Here is a 14,320-nt window from a genome sequence, read left to right as displayed (position 1 = left end):
GTTTCTATCTGAAATCTGAGATTTTCTATTTTTTTGTTGTAGATGTGCATCATTAAAACAATTATGTATCTACACAAAATTGATCTGAGACAGCAGGGAAGATTTGGGAAGACACTGGATAGCGATGAGTGAGGGGGATGGCAGCTCACTCACTATAGGGTTAAGAGTTCTTAAGTAGAGTCAATTCCCAACAGCCAAATGGAGAGGCTCAAATTTTTGCGTTTATGGTTGAATTTGGAATGTCAAATGATCACTCTCAAATTAAGTGTGGGCAGTTTCCCCTTAATGGCTCAAAAATTAGCAGGCAAATGAATTTTTTCCCACTAAAATCTCATTATATTTAAGCCCATTTCATGATTTGGGGAAACCAATTCCTGACTTTTGAATACATGTATATGGCAATACTGCTTCTATGTCCGTCAATGCAATTATCACTTCTCTTTAGTCCTAGCCTTCCTTCTTGACCTAGCTGTTGAAAGGCGTAAGGATAGGGATAATCTGGTGGGCAGAGATCCCTTATAAAGTAGCACCAGTTACAAAGCCAGCACCTCTGTCTGACAAACTCCCCATGGTTCATCACAGGGGGAACTAATAACATTTGGGGGGAAAGGGGATATTATGATGAAGGGTGTGTGCCAGAGAGACGGCTGAAGGATTGTCCGGAATGGGTAGCCTGGTAAAGGAAGCATTGAAATGCTCACATCCCTAGAGGAGCAGAGTTAAAGTTATGAACTGTGGTGTACATTAGTTGCGATAGTGGTAAGATAAAACTATAAACTTTATTTTTTAATAATGTACTGTGTTCCAAAGCTAGTAATTTAGATGGTCTTCACGTGATCACTGCTAGCAGGCTTAGCGAAGTGATACTAGTAACTGCTACTGATTTGGTTGTGTTCTGTCCTCTGTCTTTTCATTACCTTCTTTCACTACTCCATTCCTTCAATTTAAGGACAACCACTTATGGAGAAATCTTTTTCTTGTACTTTGGATTTAGAAATTCATTTTTTCATGGTGCCCCTGATCATATTATAATGACAGCTGAACTAATATTTTGACACAGAATTGTGTGTGTGTGTGTGTGTAAGTAAAATGTTTTTACACAAGAGTATACCACAGTGGGGCTGTCCTGTTTTGTTTTTCATCAGAGACATAGGAATTGCTGTATCCAACCAGACCAGTGCTCTGTCTAGTCCAGTATCCTGCCTTTGGCAATGGCTTCAGATACTCGTCCAAAAAATCCCGCCCCCAAAAAATCATGACGTGGGCAATTACTGAATAATTTGCCCATAAGGGATATTTCTTTGAAACTATATTAGCCACCAGTTGTCATGCTCTGAAGCATGAGATTCCACGCACACCTTACAAACTCTAGTTTTTAAAAATTCTTTCTGATGTAATTTTCAATGTTCTCATTATCCATGTAATATCCAATCCTTTTTATAGTTAAATTGCATCAGATGTACAAGAAATATATAAATGCCTTTAATGTTTCTTTTTAAGAGAAATCATTCCTGTGTTTATATTTATAGAAAATTGTATACCATTTTGTCACACTTAGAAAAAAATCTGATACTAATATATTTTAAAGGAGGCTAAATGTGTGTCTGTATTTTGTCTCCAAATCTCAATATTAAGCCTGCTTTTATCTGCTGATATAAAAGGAAAATTTGAAATTTTATTGGAAAGAAACTTTCCTTAGTGCTGATCAGAAAGAGTTATAAAGATATTATTTCAAAGCATTGGCAATTCCTAGTGGGAGAAAATTAAGGTTGTTTGTGATTATAAATTCCAAAAAAAGATCAACTAAAAACAAAATAGTCATTTTTTAATGTGACTGAATTTGTTTCAGCTGGAGTGACAGCGGAAGCCATTCAGACTGGTAGTGCAAGTCCAGATTCATCAGGGTCAGAAGCCAAAGTTCAGGAAGAAGAGCATGATCTTGTTGATGATGACATAACAGCAGGTGAGCATGAGTATATTTAATAACACTACTATGTTCCTTTTGTTGTCCCATTCCTTTTAAATCCTTTAGGCTAGTGTGCGCTTGGAGGGACCATGAATTTGAGGAAAACTATTTAAGAACCCTTTCCCAAGAAAGTGTAATTTGAATGTGTATTTGAATGTGTTGTATATTTGTGAATTGGATCTAAAGATCTTTTATATTTAACATAAATGTAGAATCTGAAATTATAAATTAGGATAAAATATACTGTCAAGCAACAATTATCCTAAAGTACAAAGTACTTGGTTACAAGCATTGCTAAAAAGAAAAAGGTTTTGTTGCATGAGGAAGATCATAAAGACAAACTTTAACATTACAGGCTGAAAATTTGCATACATTGCTTCCAGGGATAGGATACTTGTTGATTATGCCCTGACAATGTTAACTTCATCTTTGAGCTATGGTCCCTATGTATATTCCTTATGAGTACTCAGACATGCCATTGCACCCCAGTTTGGAAATTCTTCAAAGCAGTGTCCATTGACCTACGCATACGCAGTAGCATCCCTCGTACTCCCAACCAAGGCAGTTTTGGTCAATGCCTCCCTAGTTCCTTCTTACTGCCGCATGTTCTAAGTTGGAATCATGTCCTTCTTCACTCTGTGCATAACCTGTATAAAGTAAGATGTTTGTACATAGTTTTATATCTTAGCTTATTAGTTATAGTATAATATTGTTCCTCCCACCTAATTCCAATAGGGGGAAATCCTCTCTGGTCCCGGAAGATGGTTGAGAAGCTATGCTTACCATCCTTCCAGATATGACCCTCCCCGGTAGGGATAGTTGGTTCCAATTTCCCTTGGGAGTCACCACGACTAATGTATTCCTTGATATTGGGGCCCTTGGGATCACTGTGGCCAATGCGTGGATCTCTGTGGCAGGTGCCCAGACCCCTGTCAGGAGTCGTACAGCTCCTCCACCTCTCGTCAGATGATTCCATCCATGTATAAGCAGGAAGAGCTGGAACCAGTTCCATTTGTACCAACAGTTCCAATGGGTGCCTTTTCATAATTTCCAGATGACGACATCGCTCCTTCATTGCCTTCTTCATCAGATGGCCACCATCATGATATATCAGGAGCTGTTGCAAAGGATCTCTTAACAATCTGCAGATCTCATCAGAAGAGGTCCAGGACCCTTAACACCATCTCTTGGACAATTTGCAACCACAGGGACCGACCAGGGTGGCCCTTCCAATTAACACATCTATATTAGTACTGACCTTAGCAGTTTGGCACATACCAACATCTTGTGACTGTATACCAAAAATGTATATTTTGTTCCTGCCAAAGGAGCTGACTTTTTTCCCATCCTGCCCCAATTTGTTGGTAATACAGGTAGCTATGGAAAGAGCTTGGTCGCACTACCAGAAATCATCCCAACAGATAAGGGTTCAAAGAGACTGGACCTCCTGGGTAAGAAGGTGTTCTCTTCTGCAGGTCTTCAATTTTGTATAGCTAATTATTAAGTTTTATTAGCAAAATATGAGGTTAGTGGCACAGTTGGTTCCCCAGGCTGCAACTGGTGCTGCAGATAGTGTCCAGAAGTTTGGCCACAGAACTGATCACATGAAGAGACTCGTGACTGTAGTCATCAGGCTTTCCTAGAGAGATCCAAAACACCATCCAAGCCCTCTTCTTCAATGAATCCAACCTTTTAATGAAAAGATGGATGAATTCCTGCACTCTCTAAAAGACTCAGGATCCATTCTGAAATCCATGGGGATTTACACTCCAGCCCCCCAAGAGGAAACACTAGAGACAGCTCTTTAGACCACGACCACTCCTGTGGCATGCTCCATATGTCCACCTGAGCCTCTGCATAAATGACAGAGAATTCAGGGATCCCGTTTCGTGGCTCTCTGTACTGCTACAGCCTCCATTTACTCCCAACCACAGGCCAACAGTCATTTTTGACATGCAGGTCAAGACCTGCATAACACCCTCAGTGGCATCTACTTCCTCTTCTGTTATCTTTGGAGGCCATCTTACTTTGTTCGCCACAGATAGTTGGGTCCTGCAGATTATCCATCAGTGATACTCCACAGAGTTTCTTTTCTTCTCTCCTCACAAACCATCTTCCTGATCCTTCTTCGGAGAGCGCTCTCATCAATTGATCAATTGATCAACAGGAAACGGAATGCCTTTTACGCTGGAGGCCATCTTACTTTGTTACTTTGTTCGCCACAGATAGTTGGGTCCTGCAGATTATCCATCAGTGATACTCCACAGAGTTTCTTTTCTTCTCTCCTCACAAACCATCTTCCTGATCCTTCTTCGGAGAGCGCTCTCATCAATTGATCAACAGGAAACGGAATGCCTTTTACGCTGGGGGACAATAGAACGTGTCCCACCTCAGTATCAAGGCAAAGGGTTCTACGCTCCATATTTTCTAATCTCCAAAAAAGACGGAAGATGGAGACCCATCTTGGAACTTTGGCAATTCAACAACTTTATTTGAAAGCTGAAATTCAGGAAGATTGCGCTGGCATCTATAATCTCCTCCCTTCATGAGAGAATGTGGTTTGCAGCTCTTGACAGGAAGAATGTATATGTCCATATAGATGTTGACCCGTCTCACAGGAAGTTTCTGTGCTTCATTGGCCAAGAGCGCTACCAGTTTCATTTCCTCGCCTGAGGGCTTGCTACAGCCCCCAGGGTATACATTAAAGTTTTCCCTGTGGTAACAGCCCAGATTCAATACCAGGGTTATACAGTGTTTCCATACCTGGATGACTGGCTCCTAGTGGGCTGATCTCATCAGGAAGTCATGTCAGCAACGGGACCTCTTCAGTACTTTCTTTCTACTTTAGGTGTTAGTACATTTTGTTACCCCAGTCTCTGCAAGAGCATTTCTTTCCATAGATAGGTTTTACACAGTGAGCAATCTGATCTTTTACATAACCCGCAAACTATGGTGCCGCCGGTGTCTTTCTCTGTTAGACACATGGCTGCATGCACCTGCATGATGCCATTCACCAGATTCACTTGTGGTGCATGCAAGCTTGGTTCCATTCGACCTACCAACCACAGAGGGATTGCATTGACTCCAAGGTCACAGTTTCCACCAGAGTTATGACCTCCCTTGCTTGGTGGTCCAACCCAAACAAATTCATGGTGGAACTCCCTTCAACCTTCCCATATCAAGGGCCACCATTCTCACAGGTGCCTCCCTTCCAGGGTGGAGTGTTCACCTGGACTACCACACTGCTCAGGGCACCTGGGCCCTGTGTGCATTCACACAATATGCAGTCAATCTATGGAACTTCTTGCCAGAGGATGTTTTGAAGGCCAAGACTATAACAGGGTTCAAAAAAGAACTGGATACGTTCATGGAGGATAGGTCGATCAATGGCTATTAGCCAGGATGGGCAGGGATGATATTCCTAGTCTCTGTTTGCCAGAAGCTGCAAATGGGACACAGGAGATGGATCATTTGATGATTACCTGTTCTGTTAATTCCCTCTGGGGCACCTGGCATTGGCCACTGTGGGAAGACAGGATACTGGGCTAGATGAACCTTTGGTCTGACCCAGTATGGTCGTTCTTATGTTTTTAAAACAGACCAGGCTACACATAAATTTACTGGAACTGAGAGCAGTCCACCTTGCGTGCAAGGCCTTTCCTTCCCTCATACGCTTACTCCATGTAAAAATAACATATATCACCACAGGGGTCTATATAAACAAGCAGGGAGGAGAAAGATCTCATCCCCTCTACCTGGAAACAGTCAGACTTCGGAGATGATGTATCAGAAACCATATTACGATACAAGTTGCATACCTCCCGGGTATTTACAACTTCCTGTCAGACAGGTTAAGCAGAAGCTTCTCTGTAGACCACAAATGGGAGCTCCACCACACAGTTCTAAACAACATATTAGGTACATGGGGTATTCCACTAAAGGGACCTCTTTGCACCTCAGACGAATAGAAAGCTTTCCATGTATTACTCCAGGAGAATCAAGGGCTGCAGTTCCCACGGTCATGCTCTCCTGCTGTACTGGACAAATAATGTCAGATATACCGTTTGTCCCAACTACCACAGTTGGGACAAAAGGTACTGGTCCAGACAGTTCTGGTTCACAGAATTCCTAAAACACCTATCTATCATGATCTGCCTATTTTAAGACCTCCTAATCCAGGATGGGGAGGTGAAAATCAAGCACCCCAAACAAGGCTCACCCCACCTCACAGCCTGGTGTTTGGATGGATGTCGGAAATAGAATGATAATGTTCCACCCCGTTCTGGAAATCCTTAACCAAAGTGCAAAAGATTCTACTAGGTCCTGCTACTTGGCTAAATGGCATCACTTTTTGGCCTGGGCACATTGCCACCAATATTCACTTCATATTGTGGATATTCTAGTTATCCTAGAGTATCTCCTTTCCTCAAAGAGTTCTGGTCTGGCCCCTCGTTCACTGTAGGGGCACCTAGCAGTGATTAGTGCCTTCCTCTCTCTGGTTGAGGGATGTTCTGTCTTTACATAACTGGCTACTGTACGATTTATGAAGGGCTTGATCAGGACCTTCCCACCAATCGTTAAACCTACACCTCAATGGGACTTTTACCTTGTTCTGTAAACTCTCACAGGTCTGCTCTTTGAAACTATCACAACATGTGCCATGATCCATGAAGCTGGTGTTTTTAACGGCATCACTTTTGCCAGAAGTGTCAGTGAGCAAGGAGACATGATGGCACACCCTTCTTATACAGTATTTCACAAAGAGAAGATCTCCCTTTGGTTAGTTCCAAAATTCCTTCCCATGATTGTTTCTGAGATCTACATCATTATACTTACCTGTATTTTTCCTGAAAACCCATGGTTCTTCCAAAGACAGGAGACGTCACTCCCTCATTGTCAGGCACGCCCTGGCATTCTACCTGCAAAGAACCAAACCCATTAGAAAATTTCTGAGACTCTTTGTTGTCGTAGCAGAAAGCTTGTATGGACAACCCATATCCTCTCAGAGGATTTCTAAGTGGGCTTCAGAATGCATCTTAGACTGCTACGAAGGAACAAACAGAACCCTCCTCCTGGGGGTATTATAGCTCCTCATCCTACAACAGAACCCTCCTCCTGGGGGTATTATAGCTCACCCTATGTGATCACATGTGGCCTTCAGAGCATCCTTATCAGATGTTCCACTACAGGAGATTTGCAGAGCAACAACTTGGAGCTTTGTCAACCTATTCATGACACACTACACTCTAACTCAAGCTGAAACTGCAGATAGCAGCTGTAGGAATGGCAGTACTACAAGCATCTCTGCTACCATCTTCCTCGCACCCTCCTTTCCATCTGAATACTGCTTGCCAGTCACCCACGTGTGCAGTACACATAGGGACCATCACTTGAAGAAGAAATGGAGGGTATTTACTGTAATCTAGGGTGTGGTCTCTATCTGTATTCCACTGCCTACCCTCCTTCCCTTCTGCTTCAGATCCTGTTGGATCGTGGTAAGAAGAGGAACTGGAGAAGCATCGACCCACACTGCCTCTTATACCCTCAGTCAGGAGCATGAGGGAAGCTTCTGCGCATGTATGAGTCAGTGGACGCTGATTTGAAAAATTTTCAGATTCAGACAAATAGCACGCATGCATACACGTGTGGCATAAGATAGAGATCACACTTCACAAAGAACCTCCAGTTACAGTAAGTAATCTCAATTTGTGATCTGACTGCTAAATTACGAAGCAAAAAAAGTCCTCTATTAATCTATGAAATTACCAATTGTAAAACTGCAACCTGTGGACACAGTCAGCCTCTGTTGTTGTAATAATCTTGTATCTTGATTCTTCTGATCTCCATCTAACAACCTCTTTCAACTGAAAATATTTAAAACCTTTCCACTGGGAAAAGAAGCTAAGGAACCCTAATGATCTCTCTAGACAACTGTAAAACCATCATTACATGTGGAGTTGATCCACGTGTAGCAAACATATAGTTAATTAACATGGGATCTTCTGTTATGTCCCCATTTATCTCCTATTATGTTAGAATATAAACATGTTGAGAGAATTAACTTATTCTTGTTAATAGGTTCTCTGACAAGATAAGTTCTCCAGTCAGGTCCATATGAAGAAGTGTGGTTTGAAAAGTAACTAGTAATTATTTCAGAAGCCTTTGAGGAACTGAAATCATTTCAATGATTCACAAGCAGAGAAATAGTACTATAATAGTTGCAGACAGAAACAAAATAGCTGTGTCTTCTGTAATTATATTTGCTAGAAAATTCCTATTACTGAGCAAATTTTACCTCCTTCATTTATTTTGCATTATACATGTTCTCAGCGAGTGTCTTAAATCTGGCAAGATCTGGTATGTTCAGCTTACTGCCCGTGAGATGAAATGGCTTATTTCTTAGCAATATGGTTACTTAAAGAATTGACTTTGTTATGTTTTGATCTTTCACTATTTGACTTATAGATGATATTGAGGGTTTTGAACAAATAAGCACTTCTTAAATCCATACACAGCAGGTTGAACTACAGTATGTTAAAGATATACAGTACCATCATAACTTGTCACCACTGTTAGATTTTATTGTAGGCAAGGTTGATGAAGTCTAAAGAGTTCTGGTTTATTTAGTTCAAAATATATTATGACTGACCATAAAAATATGCAAAATATACGGTATTGCTCTCTTGAATTGAATCTTTCCTTTCATGCCACCTTACATGCTGTGTATTAAAAATGAAGAATATTCAATATCCTCAGAATTTAAATAGCTAAAAGATTTTCTTAACATACCATCAAAGCAACTAAGATACCACAATTTATAGATTGTGTAAATTACCTTTAGTTTGTGTGACTTGATTGAGCTGTGTATGGATTTTGTGAGGGTTTAAAAGAAAACTATATTTGTTTGTATTGACTAGAAGCCTATGTAAATTACATTATGAAAAATCTGATCGGCATACTGACAGAAACCCGTATCAAGAAGAGTACATTTATTTTGGGAGCATCCAATGGTTGGAGCATTTGTTCTATAGGGCTTTATGGGCAATGTAGCTAGTAGATTTCTTGATTATCTGTCTGATTTTCACAATAACTAAAAGGAATACACTTATTCATTTTTTCTTCCTTTATAAAGGAAATCGTTACTGCATAATTATTTTTGCCAGTTTGTATGCATTATAAGTTGTGAATGTAATATATGTAATATGCAGAATGTATTTCTAGCATTGTTTAATAGCAGTATAATTATTCCTATAAAAGCCAATCAGCAGTGAAAAATGCTGTTATGCTTAAGGCATATCTAAATGTAATTAAATCCACATTTAATAGAAAGTTGACTATTATGAAAACGAAAACAAATTATGAAAGTTAGGAGTACTAGAATGTAGATTCACAAGGAAATCGAGACCTCTTTCTTCATATCAGTATTCCCTTTGCCTACCTACTGTTTTCCTACTCCTTGACTCTCCCATTCTTAGAGTTTCCCTTCTTCCTTCCCTGAAACTGTTCCTGTAGTGTCAGATAGCACTATTGTGAGCATTGAGTGTTGAAGCTGATAAAAGGTTTTGAAGGGAAAAGGAAGCAAGCTTATGAGGACAGGGAAGAGACAGAAGATGGGCCCTCCTCATATCGGAGAAATTCTAAGATGTGAGCATGCTTTTGCTTTGTGTTACGCTCAGCGTTTTCAGGCCAGGAGACCCTCGTATGTGAAGTCCATCTGCAATGATGGGTGTTGGTCAAAAATAGTAAGGATTCCTGGTGAGTTCACTGCTGGTACAATTTTATGATTTGTGTTAGGTAATTAGAATACTTGTGGCATAATTTTATAATTTATAGTTAGAAAAATGGGACCAAAAAAATCTCTCATTTACATATTGAAAGTGATTGACTTAAAAGGGTAGAAAGACAAAGCTAAAAGCTGTATAACTTAAGTTTATGATCATTTGAATATAATTTTTTCCCCAAAAGAATAGTTCTAACTGGGGAATGGGACTAAGAAAAAAAATAAAATTGAGCCTTGAATGAAACAATTTCATCTCACCTTGTTATCTTAAAAATAAGATGCAGCTTCTTTTTCTGCCTGTCTTTTTAAAGCTAATATCTATTGATCAGCTGCACAAAGTAATGCTAGTATGCAGTGGTCAGTCAACAGGAATTTCTTCAGTCCAACTTGACATTCACCAAACACTTTCATGTATCCATCTAATTTTTTAAAAGGATCACTTTCACATCAATCCTTTTAGAGATTAGGACATTCTAGTTTAGGCAGTTTAAAAAAAATTGCTGAAGCCTATTTCAGAAAAATACTTTTACTAATACACTAGACTGTGTGTTAAGCATTTTTAAAAAATTACTTATAGTAGTCCTCAGGGAAATTGGATCTGTTTTTAAATATACTGAACATACATGTTTTTAAGTAATATTCTTTCAAAAAAGTAGTATTATGTACATTATCTTTCATGGCTGGAATGATTGCACTATTGCAGTTATCCAGTAAAATGTTTTATTTTGCATGAATTGAACATACATTTTAGATCAAATCATAAACATTATGACTTTGCAATTTACAACAATTCCTACTTGGGCAAAAAAACCACTGGCTTCAGTGGTCAAGACTTCAGGATTCAGAATAGAAGTCAGATGACTTTGAAAACTCTATATTCTAAATATTTTGTAGATTTCAAGATGTGAGGGACTTGAAAGAAAATATATTAAACTGATTATTTAACCCTTCCCCAACTCCTACACCCTGTAATAGTTTTAGCTTTTTTGTGAAAGAGACAAGAGCTTTGTTTATAAATTAAATATCTATTTGTCAAAATATATTTTCCACTAACCAGAACATTCTGTTAATATAATGCACTGTTTCTTCCATTTAATGTAACAATTTTAAAAATGTTAGTATATATTTTTCCCCGAGTGGTAAAAGAGAAACAAAATAATTTAAAAATCAATTAGATCTCTCTTTCATTTAGAAATGTACATATACACTCCTAAGGAGTGCTACTGCTGAATTTTGAGGGTCTGTACTGCAGTGTGTGTATAAATGGTTTTAATCCACCACTTGTTCAATATAGCAAGGACATAGCTGACCATATAACAGGGGTAAAGGATCAAATGTCACTGACATTGTCAAAAACAGACAGCATGATACTACATCAGTACCTCTGTTGACAGATTCAGCTGCTTAAAAAGGAAGCAAAATAGAGATATGTGGAATGTAAAGATAACTGTCTTAAACATCACAGAATTTACTGTAGTGGAAATTGCCTTGAAAAGAAATTCTCAAGAAGTAAAACTGAAATAAGAATTAAGAACCTCTGTGGTGTACATATGTTTCATCAACCAGAAAATGATTAACATGTTTTGTAAATTTTTCAATTTATATTCAAATGTGGATCCTTGTGATCTGTGTCTTCATTAATTAGTCTTTATGCTCTTTAGAATTAGAGCCACCTGCTGCTCTCTAATGTAATTTAATTACTATCAATATATACAGAAGGTAGAGCTCATAAATAGGTAGATCTTTCTGGGCTTGAAAAATGTGCTGAGCACTCAGTAAATAGTGGATTACATCCACTAGCCAGAGGCTGATGTGAAAGATGGTGGAGGGACTACTCTAAATCTCTAATGGTATCAACCCTTATGGAATCCCACCCTACATCTTTAGTAGATATTAAATGTCTTGATCCCTTTGGTGCCTGGAATTCCCCTCCCTCCCCTGCCCCTCTCTGTTCTTCCTTTGTGTGCTGTTGTGAGATGTTTGGGTGAGTGTGTGTTCTTTCTGCGTGCTGTACTGACTCTGTCCAGATATCCCATACAGCAGGCTCCGATCAAATGGCCCAATAAATCCACAGACTCACTTCGTAGCGAAAGAACTTGGTCAGGTTTGTTGTTAACAAAGCATAGGCCTAATGTCCTGGCTCATTGGTTACAGGCACACTAACTCATGTATGTCCCTTGCAACGGACTATCTCAGTTATTGGTGGGACTTTTCATTATATCCAGGCCAGCCAAAGACACTCCCTCTGAGATACCTCTTTATACACCGATACAAACAAGTTATATATTACTCCTGATGTATTTGGGTGCCACCCATTAGCTTGTGCATGTTGGTTCGATCAAAACATCTCTATTCATTATGCTGTCATCCTGACCTTATCTTTAGGATGGGTCAGTCTGTCCCTGTTACCTTTGGGGAATGTGTTTGGTATCAGGGTGTTCTGGTACCACCTTTCTGGAATGTTTTTGTATATATATTTTTATGTCTAGCACTACTTAGGAATGTGTGTTTCTGCAATATCAGCCCTGTTCTTGCCAGATTCTGTGAGCGGGGCCTGCCTCTTGCTCACAACTTAACTTTGCTTTATATCAGCCAAGTTTTGACTACTTTACCTCAGGCCTCATACCAGGCCTCAGATACATGGGCTTATGTTTCAGGCCCTCTTCTTACTACACATACTAGTGCCATTTGGTGGGTACAAGAAAGGCTGTCTATGCAATTGTATCCCCTCATCTAGTCTCTTCGCTGCAGCAGGGTGTTTGGTAGTGGGAGTTCTTAGCTCTCCTATCCCTCTATCAGCCTCTGTTTTGGTCTCTCCTTGTGACAGGAAGTAGATGCAGTGGGAGGAAATTTGATGCAGTTCCTAGGGCTGTAAATAACTCCAGTGAAATACAATACCTGGGTGGTTTGGGTATACTAATTCAGGCCAGGTTTCAAGAGGCTCAGTGACAAAGAAAGGACTTGGGATATAAAAGGTGAGTTTGAATCGACAGAGAGGCCTTCATGATGATTCAATAAATAGACATGACCTTTTGTTTAAGGAGAGGCCAAATCTTGTGGAAGGGCTTGAACCTGCCAGGGTTGTCATATACGGGCAACTTCTTTTGTATGTTTTCTCTGTATGCTTTTGTCCTTAAATGTGCTCTGCTTAGGAAAAGCTGTGTGGTCATTTGTAACTGCTGGTAATAGCTCTTGGAGAGAAAGCAAAGCACAGGGACTGGAGGTAAATCAGACCTGCTTGAGATAATCATAATTCAAGTGCAGGCAGCTGCAGACTAAAACCTAGTCTGGAGAGAGAAGGGATATGTGGTCCTTGCTCACAGAGAGGTGTTGTTTAAAGGCCTGAGACGACATTCTTTGAGCACACCACAAAGAGGATTAAAGGTGACACTTCTCCCCACTGAATAACTCCTCCGTCTGCCTCTGTTGATGTTCAGAGCTTTCCCACGTAGCTGTAGCTTGATAAACCTGTGATCATGATCAGACGCCCTGGAGCAGCGTGTCTACAGACTCAGTTAAATAGCAGTGCATCCATTCACATTCTGTTTATATGTGGTGGGTTGTTTTGTTTCTTTGTTTGTTTGTTTTGCAACCAGTAAAGAGCTACAAACATGCACACTCCTATCTATCTATCTATCTATCTATCTATCTATCTATCTATCTATCTATCTATCTATCTATCTATCTATCTATCTATCTATCTATCTATCTATCTAATATGTGTGTGTATATGTATATGTATATATATGTGTGTGAGTGTGTATGTATATATAAATTCAAGCTTAGATCCTGAAAATGTGATGTACTAGGTCCTCCCACTTTTCAAGAGAAGTCTCCTGCTTAGAGGGGCTGGGTAAATCAATGGTTTTTTCAGCTGTATGAACTCTCTTTTACTACTTATATATACTCAACTGATTCACAGTAGCTCTTTTGAACTATTATAAAGTGTTTTAAAGCATTCTTCAAAGAGCTATAGTCTTGTCAATGAGTACAGATCTAATTTGGAAATCTGCTTTAAAGCTATTCATATTCTGTTTCTTTTCGCTCCAAGCAGTAAATACAGTGGTGTGAGAAATGTGTACAAGCAATCCTAAAATTATAGCTAATTATATTTGTCCCATCCTTAAGCAATTAACCTCCACCCTCCAAAAATATCCTCCTTTTTTCAGTATCTCCATTGCATCTGCAAACTGCCTGCTGGATTTTTGAAGTACAAGGCTACTAGAAGACGCCTAGAAATTTAAATAATAAATAAATGAATGAAGCAAATTTTGAATGGTTACTGTATATTTCAATATTGAAAATAACCATATGCATTGTATAACAGTGTAACTGAAGGAAGACTCTTAGTCTGAGACTGAATATTGATTTTTGCACATCACTGCTTTCTGAGGTCCCTACTTACAAAACATTTATATGTCCCTTCTGATTGAAAGATTATGGGAATTGGCACCATATGAAAATGCAAACTAAATCTAGAATGCAAAAATTCACTACTTTTTGCCTAATTTGTGGATCAGACAATGATTTTTATCTCTTCTACATGGTATAGATATTATTTTCACTATTAAAAT

General features: G+C 39.3%; 1 protein-coding gene across 5 annotated transcripts in view; it reads left to right on the top strand.

The window, feature by feature from the left end:
* The window catches only part of WDR7 (WD repeat domain 7), a 351,772-nt gene that overhangs the window by 141,360 nt on the left and 196,092 nt on the right, over positions 1-14,320 (top strand). For all 5 annotated transcript variants that reach the window (XR_004001091.1, XM_030568068.1, XM_030568066.1 and 2 more), the window contains one exon: positions 1,850-1,963. Coding sequence is in view for 4 of the 5 variants with exons in the window: in XM_030568068.1 (XP_030423928.1) it covers positions 1,850-1,963 (114 nt within the window). In the remaining variant the exon portion in view is untranslated. The remainder of the gene's footprint in view (positions 1-1,849; positions 1,964-14,320) is intronic.

The sequence above is a fragment of the Gopherus evgoodei genome, chromosome 6 (assembly GCF_007399415.2).
Source record: "Gopherus evgoodei ecotype Sinaloan lineage chromosome 6, rGopEvg1_v1.p, whole genome shotgun sequence".
In the NCBI taxonomy this organism is placed as follows: domain Eukaryota; kingdom Metazoa; phylum Chordata; order Testudines; family Testudinidae; genus Gopherus; species Gopherus evgoodei.
The sequence above is the reverse complement of the archived record's forward strand: the minus strand, read 5'-3'. Positions and strand labels throughout refer to the sequence as shown.